General features: G+C 46.3%; 1 protein-coding gene across 4 annotated transcripts in view; it reads right to left on the bottom strand.

Annotated features, from left to right (window-relative positions):
• The window catches only part of MLXIP (MLX interacting protein), a 77,207-nt gene extending 58,628 nt beyond the window's left edge, over window positions 1–18,579 (bottom strand). For all 4 annotated transcript variants that reach the window (XR_006411225.3, XR_008956997.1, XM_026514823.4 and 1 more), the window contains exon 1: window positions 18,061–18,579. Coding sequence is in view for 2 of the 4 variants with exons in the window: in XM_026514823.4 (XP_026370608.1) it covers window positions 18,061–18,473 (413 nt within the window). In the remaining 2 variants the exon portion in view is untranslated. The remainder of the gene's footprint in view (window positions 1–18,060) is intronic.
• Window positions 18,580–22,313: the final 3,734 nt, after the last annotated feature.

Here is a 22,313-nt window from a genome sequence, read left to right as displayed (position 1 = left end):
ACATTTCAAAAATAAGAATACACTGTAATTTTCTTAAGAGTGTATTATCTTTGCCCTTTTTTGCAGATAATTTCTATCATACACACAAGTTAATTTATCAACAAATTTCACTGATGTAAATGGATAATAATGGCTTAAGATGATTCTGTAAAAGAAGTTTATATGTGTAGCATTATCTCACAACTCTCTGCAGCTTAGTTATACAGAAGTAAAAATAATTCAAGACAGATAATAAAAGTCTGTGCACTTGACTCAGAGGAGAGTCTCTAAACCCTCACTAAGTTAATTACTCTAATTTTACACTCAATTTAACAAGTTATGCAAACCAATAGAAAACGGGAGGCACTAGACAAACAGGGAGGGTAAGTGGCAAACTCACTGCAGAACAAGTGGCAGCCAAGAGCCTGGAGGAGACAATCATTAGAGATACGAAAACCCAGGCACAAGAGAGCCTGTGATGGTTGAGCAGAGAAGCAAATATACATCCCTTTATAGTTCAAGAATATCAAGAAGGGACTACAATGACACAATAAATAATATTCAGAGATAGGTGGCTGGACAATCAAGTTATACTCAAACATTCAAGAAAGCAGTGAAGATTATTATATATTTGAGAGAGATTTCCACTTTTCATTAAAAACGGTTAATTTTATTACAGAGATGATTAACAAAATAAGTCATGGAGAACTGAAAGACTATATCAAAGGAAGCTCTCTATTCATTAAGAGAGGGGCAAATAAATAACTAAGGTATTTTTGTAAACATATTTTAACAGCTACCCAATTTTAATGCCACTTAAAGGACTGAACTAAAGAAATAATTTAGATCCACTGACAGATTCTTCTATGCTCCTCAGATCTTACCATGTAGGTGGTTCCCAAGACCAGCTCTGAGTAAGAACTAACCCTGTGGACAAGATCACTTTCGTGTGTGTGTGGGCAGCAAAGCAAGGTTTACTGAGCGACAGCAAAGTGATAACACAGAACTCCGGAGGAGGTAGGGACCCAAGAGGGCTGCCACAAGATCACTGTCTATTACTACCCCCCCATCTGGCTCTGTCCACCACGTATAATCTCCTGCCTTTGCACCTCCGCAAAAAGCACTTTAGCTTGGCTGTCTGGGGCCCAGGTCTTTAAAAAATGTTTGTCTCATACCCTGCATTTTTCCTAAGCTCTTCAAATGCCACTCTGCAACCACACTGCATTTGGAGCTTCCAGCTCATCTGCAGAAAAACTAAGTTCCTGACTCGGTAAGGAAACGGAGTCTGATCCTCTCACTGCTTATGTGAGCTACCTCCACCCCCACGTGAGTTCCTGCTGTCCGCACCCGTGAGGCTGGCATTTCCACAAAGACAGCTGGATGTGACTAATCTGACCACACAAATACGAAACTAAACGGGGGGTGGAAGCCAGTGCCACTTAAGTCAGCAGCAGAAAGAACCCAAACACTGAGTTTCTGCTTCCAGGCTGGAGGGACTGTGTTTGGGACTCCAGCCAGAGGAATTATTCGCTCTTCAGATTAACTTCGTAGCTTGAAGCATCATACGCATGATACGGGCAGATGCCAGGCCAAAAGGTCGGCGCGGAAGTCAGCTGGGCCGCAGTAACAGCAGGTGGGGAAACTGGCCAGAGAAGGTGGTCTCCTGCATGAGGCAGGAGAGTGAGTGCCAAGTGAGGCTGAGGCCACAGGCAAGCAGCCCGATTCCTGGAGGCTCCATGCTGGAGGCCATGATGGCTGCGACCCAGCTGGGGTCCAGGAGGGGTCTGGGATGGCTACTGACCAGGAGGCAGCTGTCTATTCTGGAATGGTTAACTAATCGCCTAAGATGCTACTGAGTCAAGAGGGCAAAGGAAAGCAGGTTCTTCCCCCTGGACCGGGCAGTCCTCCTCCCGCCTCCCCCCAGGAACGTGGCTGAGGTGGAAGAAAAGCAGCCAGTCTCAGAGCACTGAACCGACTCAAACTGAACCAACTGCTGCTTTATTCAAAACAATGATGGCTTTGTCAGGAGATTGCAACAGGCCAACAAGAGCCAGTTGAAAAACCTGCCCTCCCCTCCTAATTTCTGCCCCCTAGTCCCCATGACTTTAAGACATCACACAAAAAAGAGGGGGAAAAAGTACACATTTAAACCAACATCAGCCAACCCACGTGACACAAGAGAGGCAGGCCAGCTGCCACTCAGAGATGACACATCACTGGAGCTGGCTGTTTTGCTGCCATGGATCTCCTACCCAGGAGCTGGAACTCCCAGGACATATTTGAGTCTCACTTACTGATATATTTCCAGTGATCCCAGCCAACAGAGAACAAAGGGCTGAAACGTCAAGTTTTTCTATAGTGCTGCTGGGTCAACGTTCCAGGACATCTGGTAGGGCAGCACACCCAGGACCTCAATTAGAGCTACCAAGCTGGGGTGGCTGCCCCTAGCTTTACAAGAGCCTGAAAGCTACTACCCCAGGACCCTCTAGGGCAGGAAACAGAAAGAAATTCTCTCTGCAGGAAAGAACTGGAGGGAGCTGGGGTGGGGGAACGAGCAGATTACAGTATTTCTCACACCACACCCAGCCTTGCTCACTTCATCCGTATTTTACCAATCAGCAGCAATCACCTCAAGCACTGTACAAACACACCCATAACTCTAAGGAGCCAGCAACAAGCACACAAACAGAGATAAGCAAACAAAGTTATGGGGCAAAAAGCAGCTGGCTACCTACTGGCCAAGCCAGCTCCACTGTAATCAAGAGGTCTCTGGAAGGCTGCTTTGCGAAGCAACTTGGGAGGCCATGCATGCCACAGGTGAGTTTCCCCCAGCACCACCTGCCTGCTGGCTCTCAGGTACTGCACAAGGACAATGCCAAGGACAAGCCAGAGGCTGATAACTGGGTTCTTTGCTTTTGTTGGAAGGCTTTTATTCCATGGGAAAAAAACCTTCTGACAAGGTCTCTCATGGGGGGAGGGGGGAATCATGAATTCCAAAGCTAAAGGGAAATAGAGACTTGTCTAATGAGTAGAAGACCAGCCTGAGAAAGAGCTAGGAGGCTGGGGGGCCAGGCTCTGGAACCCTGAGCTGGAATGTGGCACATGGATGTGGATGCCACAGTGGGCAGCCTAACCTCTCCACTAAACCAAGAAGTCCTATGACTAATGCTGTTTTTCAAACATAACCAAGGTCCTCATGTCTCCAACCAGCCCCTCCACCATACATTCTGCCAGCAGCGCAGGGGTATGCTAGATGGAACCACAGAAACCCCACAACTGATCAAACTGATGAGTAAGGCTGCCAAAGCCAGAGGTCAACATCTCTGGACTTGATGTGACAGAGCTTAATTAAATTGTTTTCCAGCAAACTCAATTACCTTTTCCTTCCACAAACCAAGTCATACCAGCATTTTGTTTTATATTTCAAAGGAAATGCATCCACACAGCTCCCCATCACGTGGGGTGTGGATTTACACAGTTGGAATTACAAACTTTCATGACACTCAATGCTCTCCCTGCCTCTGGAACAACGAAAGCCAAGGGACCGCATTCACCTGTTCACATCACTACGAAGCCCTTGGCCTCAGGGGTCTGTCAGCCAGCAGGACACAGTGCAGACATGCCAGCTCAGGCCTCAGTTCAGCCGTGCATGCTGCTGATGGGCGTGTCAAACACCATCCATCCTGTTTCCTGCCCTTCTGCAGGCTGTAGCCACACACAAAAATGCGGGGAGCTTTCCTATCAGCAGCCAAGGGCATAGAACAAAAGGTGCTTTTCAGCTGCCTACCTGCTCACCTCCTCCCTCCACACACATCTTATCGATGAGGGATGAGGACCGGGAGGGTGTGACAAGGCAGGTGGGGTGCCTAATGTGGCAATTCCAATTGCTGCCTGTTTTCAAGAGTCTGCTGAAAGATTCTCAGGGTCGAGGGTTATTTCTGTCAGGGAGAAGGAGGAGGCAGAGCCACATTTCCAGAGTAAGGAGCCACCTTGCAGCACAGTAACAGAGATGAAACAAGGGCCCAGAAACACCTTAAAGTTACACAAAAATACCATGAAATATTCTCAGTAACCGAGAGAGGGATTAAATAAGTAGTACATCCATACAGTGAAATATCAGTCACTAAAAACCATTGCAGATGAGTATGCTAGGGCTTAGAAAGACGTTCATAATCTATTAAATGGAAAAAAAAATACACTCATAATGACAAAAAAAAAAAAAGAAAGAAAGAAAAGGAAAAAGAAAAAAGCCCCACAAGGTCTGGAAGGATAAGCACTAGGGAACTGACAGTAGTTATCTCTGGGTGTGGCTTTTTTTTTTTTTCCTGGAAAGAAGCCTGGAAATACAGTCAAATTTCAAAAAGTAAGATGTTAAGCCTAATAACTCCCCAACTTTTCAGGGAACATATCTCAGCAGAATCACTGCACCTCTAATAATAATAAATACAAATTCTATTTCAATCTGGCTTAGAAGCAGAAGTTCTTGGTATTTAAGAACCATAACGCTTAGGGCACCTGGGTAGCGCAGTCGTTTAAGCGTCTGCCTTCAGCTCAGGGCGTGATCCCAGCATTCGGGGATCGAGCCCCACATCAGGCTCCTCCGCTGGGAGCCTGCTTCTTCCTCTCCCACTCCCCCTGCTTGTGTTCCCTCTCTCGCTGTCTCTATCTCTGTCAAATAAATAAATAAAATCTTAAAACAAAACAAAACAAAACCATAAAGCTAATTTGCCCACAGCCTTATAGATCGGATCAAATACAGATAGAAATCCAAGAACCGGAACGTGCCCAAGGTGGCTGCACAGACCATACTTTTATGTGTGAACATGTGTGTTAGGAGGAGGATTCTAAAGTGGCACATCTATTCTTATCTTAACTGCCTCAATACACACACACACACACACACACACACACACACACACACACACACACACACAAATATAATGTTAAATGTGTAGGTTAGAAACCTTAAACAAGAGCCCAGAGACAGGCCTCCTCAGTCTAACTTAGAGCTATAATTTTGTTTCAGCTATAACCAAATCAACTGTTTGTAGTTAGGTCAAATTATTATTCCTTTCCTCCAGAATCCCCCTATGAAAACAGCCCCACCCAGCCAAGTATGGTGAAGTTAAGGGGTGTAGTCTGAGATAGACTATAAAGCTAAGAGTAACTTCTAGTCCAAGAAATTTGCAAAATGCAGAATCGGCCCTCCATCTCCCAAGATCAGATCATTTACAATAATTGCCCAAGCTCCTCCTAACTCAAAGTAACCGTCTACTAGGTGCACATTTACCTCTGGGATTTACCAGGCAATCTTAGATTTTATATTCAGAAGAGTACAGCCCCGTGACTTCAAACACAGCACAGGGTAGAAGGTACACATTAAGAGCTAGTACACCTAAAAATATTTTCCTTGTGCCAGAAGCTGACCTGTGGCAAACAGCACAGCACATTCCTTCATCTCTTTGGCCAAGACTCACTTCTAAACTAGATTTAACCTAGCCTAAACTCATTTCCCCAGAATAACTAATACTTGGATTCAGACATTAAACTATAAATTGAAGCAAAATTTAAAAGTGGAGTTCACATATTAATTCAGATTTCTGCCAACTTTTCAAATATGCCAAATCTCGTAACACTGGCTCACATTCCGAAATAGCAGGAATCAAACACCTGAAGCTGAGTGATGGCTGCCGCCTTTAGACCAGGCAAACATTCTTTAATTCACCACACACCCCACCACTCCTTATTGCCTTTCCTTCCATCACTGAGGCCATATCAAATGCAGTTTACGCTTACATGGGTTTTCACGATTAAAAAATATCTCTGTAACCATGACTTTTATCAAAAGGAGAAAAATACATGATAGAAAAGGTCCTCTTTTCCTCACAGATGGCTCACATCACTTTCTGGCCCTTGTGGGCATTTGTATTTGTAACCTGACTCACACAAGGAGGAAAAAAGGTCTTAATAGGATAACCCCAGAGAAGGTGATTTGGCAAGCTATCGGCAAGCTGGAGAAGCAGGTCATTCTCCCAACCATTCTCTCATTTACTATACACAGAAGAGATGGGGAAATACCGAATGATGAAATTTCTAGACACTGACATATTTAAGATCTTGGAGATCATGTGGTCCAGTGCTTCCCAAGTCAGACTTCCTAAAGATCATACTGAAAATCTGAAGTGTTTTAAATATTTTTTAAATAACAGTCTCTATTGAGACACAATTTCCATGCCACAAAATTTTCTCTCTAAAAATGTTCATTGGTGGGGCGCCTGAGTGGCTCAGTCGTTAAGCGTCTGCCTTCAGCTCAGGGCGTGATCCCCGAGTTCTGGGATCGAGCCCCACGTCGGGCTCTTCCGCTGGGAGCTTGCTTCTTCCTCTCCCATCTCCCCTGCTTGTGTTCCCTTTCTCACTGGCTGTCTCTCTCTCTGTCAAATAAATAAATAAAATCTTTAAAAAAAAATAAAAAATAAAAATAAATAAAAATAAAAATGTTCATTGGTAGTTAGTACATTCACAGCGTTGCATGATCTTCACCATTCTCTGATTTTAGAACATGTTCATCACCCCTTTAAAAACCCCACACCCATCAGCTGTGCCGAACCATTCTTCCATCCCCATGGCAACCGCTACTCCACTTTCTGTTTTATGAGCTGCCTAATCTGGACATTTCATATAAATGGGATCACAACAGGTGGGCCTTTGTGTCTGGCCTCTTAGCATAATGTTTTCAAGGCTCCTCCATGCTGTAACATACATCAATACTTCACTCCAAAGGTTGTCTTCAATATTTTTTAGTGTATTTATTTGTCAGTGTAAAGCCATGGTGGTCATTCTTTAAATAAATGCATTTTTCTCATTTTGCTAACAACGTGAAAATTTTCAAATATACAGAAAAATTGAAAAACTTATACAGGGCACACCCACGTCCCCACAACTGGATGCTACAATTAATACTTGGATCTATTTACTTTATCGCAAGTTGATCTATTCATCCACCCACCTTGTTTATTTTTGAGCGGTGGTTCTCAAAGTGATCTGGAGATCCCTGGGGGGTCCTTGAGGCCCTTCTGGGGGTCCATGATATCAAAACTATTTTCAAAATAATACTAAGAGGCTTTTTCCTTTTTTACTCTCATTCTCTCAAGAGTATACAGTGAAGTTCTCCAGGCATGCGATACTGCAACAGACGAACGTAGAGATGAGCGTCCAGCTGTCTTCCAACCGAACGTTCGCTGAACATTAAAGAGATCTGCTTGTTTTTTCGGAGAGCAGTTATTTTCTACAAAACTGTTATTTAGGTTAACACGTAATGGGTTTATCATTTTTTTCAATGCTTTAACAAATATTTTCACATTTTCTCAGTTTTCCTTTCTAATATGGTAAACATCAACAGATAGACTCCACACAAACAAAAGCTCTTTGGGGTTTTCAATATTTAAGAGCACAAAGGGGTCCTGAGACCAAAAGGTTTGAGAACCACTATCTTAAAGCCCTTCGGAGTGAGATGCAGACGTCTGCACACCGCATCCTTAACACATCAGCATGTATAACATCAACCAGAGTTCAGTATTTGTCAATGGTTCCTGTTGCTTTTGGTAAGATTTACATATAAAAAATGGACACATTTTACGCGTGCTGTTCTCATTCAATGAATTCTGACAAATATATCCACAATCCTCTACCAAGATGACCACCATCCTAGAAGTTCTCTTGTGCCTCCTTCCAGTCAGTCCCCTCCCCAACCTCCCTCAAAGGCAAGTTCTGGTGTGATTTTTCCTCACCTTAGTTTCACCTATTCTAGAACTTCGTATAAATGAAATCGTATATACTCTTCAGAGTGAGGCTGATTTCATTCAGCATAATGTTTCTGAGGTTCGTCATGTTGTTGCATAGACCGGTAGTTTGATCTTTTTTATTGCTGAATGCACACTGTTTCTAAGGCAATCTCTCTCAAAAACACCAGGTCCACTGAAGATAAATAAGGTTGGTAACCATGGTTCTAGTCTAAGCTCTTCCCCCACCCCTTGCCTTCCCCCCCACCCTCCGTTAGAGACACAATGACTTAGAGGGGTTGTGGTATGTCACTAACCAGTGGCACAACTGTCCAGTAGTGCGCAAACCAATCACCTTTCCACCCCATGCGCTGCCGTTTCCTCGTCTCACCTTAGAAGAAAGTTCCCATCTCAATCTGTATGAGAATTTTATTACTGGAATGGAAAATCAATACCCAAATGATGAAGGTACTAGGTCCTCAAAAACATGTGTCACGAATGGATAAACAAATGTGCTATGTTAATACATAGAATACTACTCAGTAATCACAAGGAATAAAATACAGACACGTACTTTATTATACGTAAAATACACAACATGGATGAACCTTGAAAACAGGATGCTAAGTGGAAAAAGCCAGATGTAAATTGTTCCATTTATATGAAATGTCCAGAGAAGGCAAATCTAGAGACACAGAAAGCAGATCAGAGTGCATCTGGGGCTAAGGTGGAAACTGGGATCAAACGTAAAAGGACAAGATTTCAGTGGGGTGACGGAATCCAGTGCTAGAACTGGATTGGGATAATGACCGCACAACAAATCAGTGAACAGTATACTTAAGATGAGCGTGTTTTGGGGTGCCTAGGTGGTTCAGTCAGTTAGGTGTCCAACTCTTGATATGGGCTCAGGTCAAGATCTTGGCGTGGGACTGAGCCCTACCTCAGACTCCCCACTCGGCAGGGAGCCTGCTTGCTCCACAGGGAGTCTGTCTTTCCCTCTCGCTTTGGTCCTACCCCACCTAGCACTCTCTCTCTCCTCTTCTTCTCTCTAATAAATAAATAAAAATAAAAATCTTTTAAAAAAAAGATGAGTGTGTTTTATGGTATATAAATTATACTTCAGTAACGTTGCTAAAAAACAACAAAAACTTGTCTGTGCAAGTGGCTAAGAGTCCTGCTCCAAGGCAGAGAAAGACCTGTTTGATAATTTAAAGAACAAAGAAGGCATTTTAAAAGACCTTGCTTGCTACTCCACTAGAAAAGAGTTGTTTACAATAGCAAACTAATACAAGCATATGTTGTTTTAAGAATTCATTCAAAGTGTTTCATTTTAATAAATAAAAGGGATTTATAAAATTAATTTCCTCTAAAAAGCTCAGTATCAAGCTATCAGGGCAGGTCCCAGCTGCCCATCATGAGACAAGGTAGTCTGCCGGCAAATAGGCCAGTTACCATGTGAGCACAGGATGAAGTTGTTCAGGGTGTTCTTTCAGAAACTCGATTATTGGGTAAATACCTAGAAACTAAGTTAATCTCCTTACTTTTTACATCAGAAGCTGTTTCTTGTTTTGATGACCGAGTTTGTCTCATGGTGACAAACCAAAAGAGGCCACCCTCTTCCCTATGCCCACAAGCCACAGAGGAAAGGAAATGTAGCATTCAGAACAGATCCTCCTACTCCCAGAACATTCCTCAACAGCAAAGCTACACTACCTAAGTCCTCATGGTTTCTCACTCCACTGCAACTAAAACTCCCAAACCTGTTTCTCTCAGTAGCCTGGTTCTCTTTGCTGTCTCCTTCTGAGCTCTTACTGCTTAGCTTTACTCTTTGCTGTTAAGATTCTTTATCTTCACTTCTGAGACTCAAAAGTGAGGAATCCTGTTTCTGAAATTGTTTTTCCAGATCTTGGACACCTTCCTAGAGCTCCCCTTCTATGCTACCTCCTTCCAGACGATTTTTCTGGTGATGCAGTCCAACCCCAAATATATTAAGAATGCTAGATTTGGAGAAGTTTCTTCAGAGCATTTAAGATCAGGCAGTATTCCTCTACCACAACCAGACCCAGCTGAGCAAAAATATCTTTTGGGATATATGATAGTATATATTTTGCAGGAAAAAACACTGCCTTCCCAATGCCACCTCGAAAGTCCCAAACCTCCCATCCGCAGCTGGCCCCCTCTAGAGGCACAGTAGAGGTTTGGGAGGCAAGACAGAACAGCATGGACAGAAGACTGGTCAAGGCTATGGTAAAGATTGCGCCAGCGATAATGAAGACCTCGCTGAACAACTGAAGTGCCCCCTCCATGGACAGCCCCCTCGCAGCCTCCTCTTAGGGAAGCTGCCCCTCCCACAGCTCCGGCCACAGGGCACCCACAGCAGGCAAGTTCAGTGCACAGCACAGCAGTGTCCTGCCAGCGCAGTTGACTGGGCCTTCCTCAGCTTCCTCATCTCAGTAAGAGTCCCCACGGCTCAGGCCAAGACCTCCCAGTCATTGCAGATGCTAGTCTTTCTTTAATCCTCCATGTCCAATCCCTTGGCAAGTCCAAAACCCACCCTGAATCCATCCAGTTCTCCTCACCTCCACAGCTGCCATCCTAGTCTGAGAAAGGCTCCAACAGCCTGCCAAGTGGTACCCCTGCTTCTACTCTTGTCTCCTATCGACTAGTCTTCACAGAGCAGCCTCAACAAGCTGTACCCCCCAGTGTGGTGAGCACAAGATCCTAACTTCTCACCATGGCCAACAAGGCCTCTTGCCTTTTCAGTCTTATCTCCTACCACTCACCCTGCCCTCAACATTCTAGCCACGTTGCCTTCTTTCTAGCCCTGCAATGTGCCAAGTTCATTCCACTTTGGGCCTTTGCCTCAGGCTTTTCTACAGCCTGGGATGCCTATCCATGCCTGGCTCCTACTCACCACTCAGGTTTCAGCTCGACCTGAAATGTCACCTCCTCATAAGACTTCTCTGACCAGTGAGATAAAGTATCTGCCCACCCTCCCCCAGCCCTATCACTTTCCTTCTTCCATCTTGTTTTATGTTCTTCTCTGTACTAACAACACACATCTGATTTGCTTACCGATTCCTCTTACTAGAATATAAACTCCATGAGGGGAGATGACTAATTTTCCTCATTTACTACTGTATCACCAAGGCTAAAGCTGTGCCTAGCACCCAACAGAGGCATGATTAATAACTTCTAGAAGAAAAGAGCAGCCAATCCAAAGACCATGGCCAGACTCATGCTCTGGGACCTGTGAGGTTCTGCTCAGAGAGGGAGGAGACAGCTAGTCTCCCCCTCAAACATTTTAATTGGAGGCTATGGGGCTTAGTTTGGCAATTGGCAAAGGGCACTGGTGGTAGTAGGAAGCTCTAAGCAAGGGTTGTATCTGAAACACAGGCCACAGGCAAACCCTAGTCAGGCAGATGCAAAAGCCCCACTACGCAGAAGCTTTGACACAGAAAAGAAACAGAGCTGCAGGTAAGCGAGCCAGCTGGCAATGGGATAAGCAAGACTGCAAAGAAAAGCAGAGCCTGAGAAGAGCCGAGTCACTCTACAGGGGTGAAGTAGGAAAGAAGGACAAGCTCCCCATGCCGAGGACACCACAGAGCCGCCTGGAACCTGGCTCCAGTCTGCACTGAAGTCAGGCAGTCGTAAGAATCCTGGAATCATCATGAGATTACCAGCACCTTTCTTGATCCTTGTAATAAACCCCCGTGACACAGGTGAGCACAAGAAGGTCCCTGATCCATGATCCTGATCCCAAGAGCTCTGTCTAAATAAAATACAACTCCTGTGGCCTGGATTTCTAACTACAGACAGAATTTCAACAAAAGATGGAAAATACCATCTAAGATATTGCTGTCTGAACTGCACATATTACATCAAAGAGAATGGGAGCCCACACTGAATTTTTCATCATTGTATGAATCCTTAAAAATAAGTAAAGTTAACTTTCTACAATACCCTATTCTAGGAATTGTACTGAGGACTAAGGATACGACCCATTGTACAGGCTTTTCCTTATGTAACTGGGCCCCCCCATCACTAGATCCCCTGAACTGGTACCTACTACACCCTGTATAACTTGAGAGAACCCCAGGGTGGGCTGTTATGCTCTCCTGCGGTTGAAGAAGAGCTGAAAATGCCTTCTACATAAGCTGGGTTACATGCTTAAAAACATGACCTCGAGGAACGTTTCAAATGAGGCTGCATTAGCTTCCTGCGGCTGCTATAATAAATGGCCACAAAACGACTGGGCTTAGAGCACCGCCTATTTATGATCTTACAGTTGCGGAGGTCAGAAGTCTGACGCGGGTCTCACTGGGCTAAACATCAAGATGTCAGCAGGCTGGGTTCCCTCTAAAGCTCCAGGGGAGAATATGTTTTCCTGCCTCTAACAGCATTTAGAGGCACCCACATTCCTTAGCACACAGCCCTGCCTCCATGTTCAGGGCCTGCAACATCAGGCCAGGCCTCTGCTCCTCTCTCTGCTTCTCTCTGATTTCCTCCCCTATTTTAAGGACTTTTGTGATTACAGTGGGCCCACCCATATAATCCAAAATAATCTCTCCATTTTATTTTTTTTTAAGATGTTATTTATTTATTTATTTGTCAGAGAGAGCGCATGCACACAAGCAGGGGGAGTGGCAGGCAGAGGGAGAAGCAGGCTCCCCAGTGAGCAATGAACCCGATGCAGAACTCAATCCCAGGACCCTGAGATCATGACCTGAGTCAAAGGCAGACATTTAACTGACCCAGGCACCCAGGCGTCCCTAATCTCTCCATTTTAAAGGTAGCTGATTAGCAACCTTGATTCCACCTAACCTAACATATCCACAGGTTCTGGGAATTACAACATGGATATTGGGGGGAGGGGTGTCATTAATCTGCTGCAACAGTCCACGTGGGCCACAACGCAAATACCAGCCAACAAAAGCACTCAGCCTGTTGCCCCACTCCACACCGACATCCTCTAAAGCACTGCTCCACAGAGTTTGTGTTTGTCTTTGCAGAGGTGAAGATAAACAAGGCTCGCCAAGGGCAAGTTTATAATGTTGGCTTTTCTAGGTCCCTGAGCTTCCCTTTTCAAACCACCAAGTATTTCTTAATCACTTAGTATGTGCCAGACACTGTTAGGCTCTGTGGGAAAGTCAAAGGTGAAGATAGCACGAATGGTGCCACGTCAGGTCTACGTAACAATACGAGGCAGAATCCACAACGGTCATGGATTTGCAGAGCAATGTGCTATACGCGCCCTTTGAAAAGCCGTACTAGGACAGCAGTGCTTGAGCTGAGTCTTGAAGGACGGGTAGGAAGGGCAGCACATGGAAGGGCACAGAGCAGCCTAAAGGCATTCCTTTTCCCCATCTTGGTTTCCCCATGCCTGGCTTTAGAAGGACTGGCACTCTCACCTCCTAACAGAACCACAGGCTTTTGTGGGACAGATGAGAGAGGCGACTTCCGCTCCGGAGACACTGCCTCACCCCAGAACAGGGCAAATTAACCTCTAAACTTGGGGAGGGGGTATTTTTTTAATATGGAAAATGAGGATTCCACCACCACCCACCTGAGAAGGCTATTGTGAGAGCTGCTTAAGATCACTTAAAGAGAGGGGCGCCTAGGTGGCTGAGGTGGTTAAGTGTCTGCCTCCGGCTCAGGTCATGATCCCAGGACCCTGGGACAGAGTCCCACGTCATTATCCTCAGGCTCACTGCGCAGAGGGGCATCTGCTTCTCCCTCTGCACCCCCCCCCCCCGCCACATCTCTTGTGCTCACTCTCTTTCTCTCAAATAAATAAAATTTTTAAAAAATCACATCAAGAGAATCCAGGACACAGGAGTGCTCAGTTAGTGTGAATCCTCATCCCTTCTTCCACCCTTGCAAATAAATTCCCCCACCTTCTCCTCTAACTTCTTTTCCCAGGCTCTTCCCAATATTATCGTCTTTCTTCGCCCTTCCATCAGGATGGCAATTAGCCAATCAGCCCCTACGTGAAAAGGAAATCTGCTCCTAGTCTACTAAAGGGAAGAAGATAGAGAAAAGGAACACTGGGGCTTCCTGCTGGGGAATATGGTCCATGATTGTGGACAGTTAACATGGGGAAGGGGAGGTAAGTATTAAACCCTGATGTCAGGGGAAACCATCCACACTGATAGCAATTACGTAAATACACACGCACTCTCTCAATCTCAGTACTGCCGTCAGAGCTGGCTCATGTTTTTATCACAGCCCTTGCTAACTATTGTACCACTGTCTATCTGTCCCCCACCCCCTAGTTTGTGAGCTCCTCAAGGACAGGGACTGTCTTTCTCATCTCTGTAGCCCTCATCCCCACCTGTGCATGCCCCTCAGTCCATTCTATATAATGATCAAATACTGAAAAAAGTGCAAAAGAAAGCCTGCTTATCTTTGGCACGGTTGCAGAAGAGTAAATTTAGTCATTTGTGTGCATGGTTCCCATTTACATCTAGTTACCATGCCTAGCATTAGAAAGTACTTCTACTGATAACCTAAAATTTGGAGGATACCGCGCTCTAAACCTTTAATCCTAGCAATTCCTTAAGTCTGGCAGAGATTCCTACCTTGGTTCAGGAACACATGATTACTCTACAGAGCATACGTATACAGGGGTAGATTTTGGAAATTTGTATCCCAAGGCTATCTCACAGGTCCAAATTAAAAGGTCTCCTCAGATATCCACTTAAGCAGAAACCCATTGTCCAGAAAGCTACTGCTTATCCCTAAATACATTAAAAAAAAAAAAAAAACAACAACATCTCTTGCCCTCTGGAGACATTCACACCTAGGCTTCCTAATAAAGAGTTACATAAAAAGGTAGAGAAGTGAAACCAAAACCAACCCCCAAAAAAGCTATCTACTAGATGTAATCAGAATCTGTGTGGGTGAGTTACATGTGTGACATTCCTTAAAATGCTAAGAGGGCAAGAACCATGAGCTATGTTCTAGAGTACATAGCTCCATTGTGGAGCTTGGAAAGCATGGGCAAAGCAAGAATGCGTCTATTTAGTATTTGTCAAGCAGGCATTTGAAAGCTACACTGAAAGACCCCAGTCAGACGTTATTTCCTTCAGCTTACAGATGAGGACTCTTGGTCCTCCTAAACGTCAGCTTGGTAAAGACAGAGAACTGGATTCAGCGTGTGAAGCCCCCTCTTGCCTGCTAGGTACTAGACACATTCCCAGACATTCTATCCGCTAACCCTTACATCCATCCTGCAGGTCAGTTTTATCCTCCCCATTTTACAGTGGCAGACAGGAAGGCTTGAAAAGGTAAACCACGGGCTTTTTCCCCATGATCTATCACCTAAACTTTGCCTTGGAGAAAGGCAACTTCTTCCCCTCCAGAACGTCCCAGTAATTGAGCACCCATTGTAGGACCAAATCAAGATGTTTTGCTATGGGGCTACTTAGCATCACAGAGTGGGAAGGACATGGATTCTAAGGCCAGATATGGAGCTGGAATCCCCTTGGCACTATTACTTACCCAGACGGGCCACTGGGCACACTCACGTGCAGTCCCCATTTCTCAAACACCCTATTCCCCCACCCAAAGTCAGTCTTGCTAAGGACCCTTTAGGAGTTCAAGACTTTGCATGTTCAGGAACAGATCATATTCAGAATCCCTGGACCACTTCACGGGACTGGGGAAAAAATAACCACAACTTCCCTTGCACTTAGTTCCTCCCCAAAAGAGCTGTTGAACCTCATCTGGAAACAGCTGGGAGACAGCAGTTTAACAGGAAACCAAACCAAAAAAAAAAAAAAAAAAAAAAAAAAAAAGCACAGAGTGTACCAGGGAGAGTTAGGCAGCTAGAACCAAGAGACCAGGGGACAGACAGGAAGTTGAGGTTAGAAAGAGCCTAGGCCAGAAACAGTCACGCAGAAGAGGCCCCGCTGGCCTTCGTCTAGGTCCAAGGAGAAGGAGAAAACCTGGACAACAGTGGTGAAGGCTTGAACCCCATGGAAAGGGAAGTCAGACCACCAGTGAGATCAAGTCTGCTTCCCTCCCTGCCCCCATCTCAACCCTCCTTCTCTGACAGCCAGCTAGTGGTCATGATAGGACAGCTGAGGTCAGAAACTCACTTCTGTTCTCTTGCTGCTTTCTGTGCCAGGGGCTACAGCCCAGACAACTGGTTTTGAGTCATTCCTCTGTCAATCTGTACCACAGTTCCACACTGCCAACTAAATTCGGGGACAGTCAAATCAGCGAGACAAAGAGTATCTTCATGAGAAATTACTAGGCAGATACCCACTGGGGACCTGCAGAGTGGCAGGACTTGTGCATAGGGAACTGCAGCAAAGCGAAAGAGCCAGTGGGGCTGGAGGTCTTGAAGAGCAAGGTAAGGGCGCATTTTGCAATCAAGAAACTTAATTGAGCAATGGCCAGTTGCCAAGATATTTTTGAAAGAAGTGGGGAAAAAATGCCATTACTAAAATTCTTTGGTGTTATTTAATAATAAGCCTTTAGGTTATCCAAACCTAAAAGGGCAAAGGGAAGACTGGTTTATTCTTCCTTTAGCAAAGCTTAGGTAAGAGCTTTCTACTCATGCCTCCTGCTACTTAATCATCACTTCTCTCCCAGTACACGAAGTTTATATTAAAAGAAAGAAAAGGATTAAGTCCTCTTAATAAAACACATTCCTGTCTTTCACCTATAGTTTTGTTGGAAAAGGCTCCTGTGGCATATGCTATGATCTAGGTGGGTTTGATTCCAATGAAGTGCTCAAAATTCGAGACTGAGAAAGTAGGGCTAAAAGACGGCAAAAGGCTGCAATCTCAATACCATAAAAAAAAAAAAAAATAGAACCATCTTCACGGGCTCAGTGCCAGCTCAAACTGGCAAGACTAGAGAATCAGAGCAGAACCTAACCAATGTGCCACGCAAGGGGGATGGGAAGAGAGCTCTGGGTAATACACTGCAGCCATGTGGCAAACAAACCACCAGGGAAACCTTCAAGAGAGGAAATGGGGTGGGGGTGGGAGGGTTCGTTTCAGGAACATAACAAAGGAACAAGTTGACTAATCATTTATTCCAGAGAGGGAAAATGCTACCCTGAGCCATGTTTTAACTTCAGGTAAATGTGTAATGTTTTAACTTGGATATATCTGGGTTTAAAGGCTCTCCAAAAGGGGGGGGGGAGTGGGGGGAACGTACCTACTTTTCTTTACCCTGTTTCTGGAGTCTCCTAGGAAACTTTCCCTGTGCTGCCTGCACAGCAGACCTAAGACAGCCTGAGCCAGTCCAGTTACCAATACAATAACCCCCACCCAAGCAGAGATCCTATCGTGAGCTTCGTGCAGGACTGGACTGCTCTGCACTGCAGCTAGCCCAAAAGAAGTTCTGTTGCTGAAGCAGTCACCTGGCATAAACACCTAACATGCACACGGAAGGAGAGGGTGGAAAGACACTTTAACTCATGAGGGCCAGGCGTATCTGTGACTTAGAAAAAAAAGGGATTTCTGCCCAGAGCTGGATCCACGTGTCAGAATGGTGTCTGGGATGCCTGCCCTCAACAATGCCATCTCCATATAACGTTTCAGGGCTGACCAAAGAACCTTCCAACTTGTCAGGGGGGCAGACTGCACCTCCAACAGCTGTGGCTCCAAAAGTCTACCTAGGAGGCACCCAGGGTGGCCACTAAGGTGGGAGAGGGTCTCCCAATAAAGTAGATGTGAGGCGACCCAGCCTCCCTCCGCTGGGACAATAAGAGAAGTAGCTAACGTTCATGGAGCATCTAACTATGTGTCAGGCACTGGAATAAGCACTACCTCTCTCTTTCCATCCCCAAAATAGCCAATGGAGGCTGATACTACTGTCATCCCCTCTTCATAAAACAAGAAACAGGCTCTGAGATTTGACACAACCATTAAATATTGCAACCAGCACTTAAGCCACCCCTGGACAGCTGCTCTTAACCACTATTCAATATTGCTGGAAACACACAAAGCATTTGGGGGAAGGGGTGAGGAGAGTTGAGTAACACAAGGGGCAGCCTGTATTTACACCTCTTTCGTGGCCTCGGGACACTGGAGGCGAGGGCCTGGATGAAGAACGTGAAGCCGGAAGAACCCAAGCACTGCTAGCAGGGGAAGAAGCCAGGACACCGACCCCTCTGGCTTCCACTGAGGATCCCAGATCCATAAATCCTCCCAAAGGGGCAAGAACCAATGGGAATGCATGCAGCCCTGGGGTCCTCAGGCGGTCGAGCCCTCCGCGCGGGTTTTGTCAAAGTAGGAAGCTCCTCTCGAGAGGTGGGGCCGGCCCGGGGTCGCCGGGTCCCTACCTGTAGGCCAGAGTCATGCACTCGAAGAGTTTGGTGAGCGAGGCGTCGATGGACAGGTGGCAGGAGCTGGTCTTGCCGAAGCTGTAGGTCTGGCACGTCTGCTTGTTGACCGTGTCGAAATCGTAGCCCTTCTTGGGCGGGTGCTCGCGGTGTGGCGACGACACCATGAAGTGGCCGCTGTGGATGATCTGCTGGCGGCGCGGAGGCTCCTCGCGGCCCGGCCCGGCCCTGGGCGGCGGCGGCGCGGCGCTCGCGTGGGCCCGGGCCGGGGTGGCCGAAGCGCAGGCGGGCGGCGGGGACGGTTCATCGGTGTCCGAGTCGTCGTCGTCCTCAGGCACCTGAGGCTTGAGCAGCACTGGGCGGCCCCGACTGCGGGGCCGGCGCGGGGAGCACATGAAGACGTCGGCGGCCATAGGGGGTGCCGGCCGGGGGCATTCCCCGGGGCTCCGGGCGACGCGGGTGAGCGAGGCTGACGGGGTGCCGGCCCGGCCCGCGCGCGGAGGGTCCGCGAGCGCGCCGCGGGGCGGGAGGGGGAGGGCGCGGGCCGACGGGGCCGCCTCGGCGCCGGCCCCGGTGTGACGTCACCGGCGCGTCTCGCCCAATCGGCTGCCCGCGTCGGCCTCTTAAAGGCGCAGGGGAGCCTTTCCGCATCTAGGCGGACAAAAAAAAAAAAAAAAAGCGGAGGGGGGTGGGGCGGGGAGGAAGGTCGCCGGAGGCCACGCCTTGAGGCTCCGCCCCTCGCCGGCCCCTCCGCTCCCTGCTGCCGGGGATGCTGCGGGCCGCGGTGGCCAGGTGGTGCCACTCACAAGTGTTGTGGCCTTGAAGAGGCGTTGGCCGAGCGGTGCAGTGCCGACCCCGCCCCGCCCTCCCGGGAATCGCGCTGCGGGCGGGGCGGGCGCTCCACGTGGTGGGTGGAGGTGGGGCTCCTTCCCCCTCCCAGGCTCCGCTTTCTCTGGCTGGGCCTGGAACTGTGTCCTAACAGCTGGTTCCCGGTGTTGCTGAGCACAGTGGTTATGATATCCAACTTACTGAGGAAAAGACTGAGTCTCTGAATACCAAACTGATTTTTCTAACACGGAAACAATATCAAGAACACTTCTCACTGGGACCTTACATGCACAGAGGTGGAGACTGGCTCTGCCAAGTTAAGGCACTCTCCAAGAGACATCACAGTCAGTACGTGGCAGAGCCTCCAGCTCCTTTAACTACAACTCCAAATATTGTCGTTACTGTTAAGATCGTAAATTTGGAGGGTGAATCAGCTCCCAAGCGATTCTGAAAGGGGAAATTCTGAGCCATAGTTTTCTTCTCTTTCAAATAGGGAGCAATTCTATGTCTAAGCAAGTTGTGTCGGTTTAAAATGATGATAAATTGCTTAGCACGGTGCCTAGCTCCGAATGAGTGCTAAAGAAATGTTCCACAGACGGAAGCAATGGAACCAACCAGACCAGAGGTACCTAGAAATTGCCAATACTCAACCACTTTGGACCTACAGAAGCAGCAATTTCGTGTGGTTCAACCTAATAGCACTTCTAGAAAGCTGTCAAGGTTTCAGGGACTCAAAGCCAGCCTGAGGTGTGGGCCATGTTGGGAAGATAAGGGATGACAGGGCATCAAGAGAGGGAAAGAGGCACTTGGCCGAGAGCACCTATTCTAGTCCCCTGAGCGTCCTCCACAGCTTCTGTGCTCTGCTTTTTGAAACCAGTTTCACTTCCAGATTTGGGTGGACACTGAGCACCCTGCCCCACCCTCCTCCTGACAAGGGCCTCTGGAAGGGCAGAGTGCTCAGACAGTAAGTGAAAAGGGCTCTTACCAAGTGGCTGTGCGTCCTCCTTCCCCCGATGTCTCCAAGGAAGGATAGGCAAAGGGACTGGCAGCTTCAAGTGTGAGTTTCAGGTCTTCCCCTTGCCCAAAGCAGCGCTCCCAAGGCTGGTTGCAGGTGTCTACAAGGCCACCCTTTGACTTGCCTTTCTTCATCTGAAGACTTCTCTTCTTGGGAAACTCTTAAATTCCTGCATTTGATGCAGGAATTCCACTTTAGAATTTGATCCTTGGATTGTAGCATCACTGAACATTAGGAACGACGTAATGTCTGACAAGAGGGAATTCATTGAGTATATTATGGCTCCAAATGGAATGAAACACTACATTTGGGGGGGGGGGTGGGACAGAGAGAGAGAATCTCAAGCAGACTCCCCGCTGAGCACCGAGTCCTGACAGAGGGCTTGATCTGAGGACCCTGAGATCATGACCTGAGCTGAAACTAAGAGTCAGTGGCTCAATCGACTCAGCCACCCAGACACCCCTGAAACACGGACATATTAAATGAAGCAAATATTACTGACATGGGAAGATGCCCATGATATATTGTTGGGTGGAAAACCAACTTTTAAAACGTTATCGGTAGTTTGATATCAATTTCAAACCAATATTAACAAAATCACGTGTGTGTGTGAGAGAGAGAGAGAGAGAGAGAGAGAGAAAGTGCACCATAACTTTCACACCAGTCATCTCTGGGTGGAGTGATTCTTATTTTCTTCTTTATGCTTATCTGTATTTTCTAATTTCCAAAAGAAACAATACTTACTCATATATCTTTTTTTTTTTAATACTCTTTATTTCTCTTTGGTCTCTTAGCACAAAGACATCCTTGTGGGAGGATGTATGCTTTATTTTTTTAATTTAAAAAAGCAAACATCAGTTCCCTAGGAGGACAGAACCTCTCTTAAGGCTGATGTTACGAACTGGCAACCCATGGGCCATATGCAGTGCACAGACATGCTTCGTTTAATCAACACCATAGATTCTTAAAGATTATATTAGAGAAAAAAAGAAAGACTGGAGGAAAACACAGTTTAAAAGGCAGGAAGCAGAGAATTACCAAGAGTGAGATCTGGAAGGTGCAAAAAGCAATCAGTGGCTAGAGGGAGAAGGTCTTGGGGGCAGTTTACCAGGACATGTGGAAATGATTGCAGAGAATCTAGCCTGAGGGGCCCCACCTTCCTTCCTGCAGAGTAGCAAGCAGCAACAGCCACGTGCAGAGGGACATGCAGGGCAGTGCTCCAGGGGAGCTAACTCCCACAAAGGACAGAGAGCTCCTACACCCAGCAAACCACAAGAACACAGAACCTCGTAAGGACAGCCATCTCTTCTCGAAAACTCAGAAACACTCCATCAAATCAACAATCAGGCAAATAGGAATTCCCAAACACAGAGTATTGCAGACCAGGAAAACTCAGCCAGCAAGCAGTTAAAGAAAGCCAGCACTCTGGAAGAAAGCTACATGAGAACTAACAAGTAAGGAGGAAGTTAACAGAACAAACAAAAGACTTTAAAAATAATTAATAGCTCTAGAAAAAAATGTGGAAGATTTTGCACCCATCAAGCAAAAACTCATTTTAGCTTCTTTGTTAAAAGAAGCAAATAGAGGTCGTGGAAAATAAATATAAATATATATATTTTTAAAGCTGAGTTGAAAGCAAAAGAATATGGCTGGACAACACAGTAGTAAGCTAAAAGATTAAAACAGAATTTCTCCTAGAAATTCTAAAAGGACAAAGAGAAGGTAAATGACATGGAGAATACATTCAAAAGTTCCAGCACCTGCCTAATAGTTCCAGAAAGAAAGAAGAAAGTGAAAGAGAGAGGGGAAACAGAGAGAGAAAAAATAATCCGAGCAGCAATGAAAGAAAAATTTCCAGTGCTTAAAAACAAAAGCCTTCTGTATGGATCAATATAGGCTGATTGTGCTGTGATAACAAACCACCCAAATCTCAACGGCTTAAAACCACAAAGGTGTGTTTTCTCATTCTAGCTACCTATCTATTGGCTACTGTCCGTCACAGGTCAGCAGTGGGCTCTGCTGGTTGTAGTCACTCTAAGACTCAGGCTGGCAGGAATGTTGCCCATCACTGTGGCAGAAAGGAAGAGAAAGCTCAGTGGGTCTCACATTAACGGTTCAATGGTCCAGCCCAGAAGCGATATGTACTCGCCAGTCATGGCCTAGAACTCATCACATGGCCTCACCCAAACACTAAGGAGCCAGGAAGTACAATCCGAGCATATGACTGGAACTATTTAGTGAATAGAACTGATGAGTAATGATCAATTATACCTTTGGTTTCCGTTAATGGGATACCATGGATGACTCTCAAAAGCATTATGCTAGGTCGAAGAATGCAGACCTAGAAGATCATATATTGTTTGATACCAGTTATTTATATGACATCTGTAAGAGGCAAAATGATAGGGGT

The sequence above is a fragment of the Ursus arctos genome, unplaced genomic scaffold (genome assembly GCF_023065955.2).
Source record: "Ursus arctos isolate Adak ecotype North America unplaced genomic scaffold, UrsArc2.0 scaffold_34, whole genome shotgun sequence".
NCBI lineage: Eukaryota > Metazoa > Chordata > Mammalia > Carnivora > Ursidae > Ursus > Ursus arctos.
The sequence above is the reverse complement of the archived record's forward strand: the minus strand, read 5'-3'. Positions and strand labels throughout refer to the sequence as shown.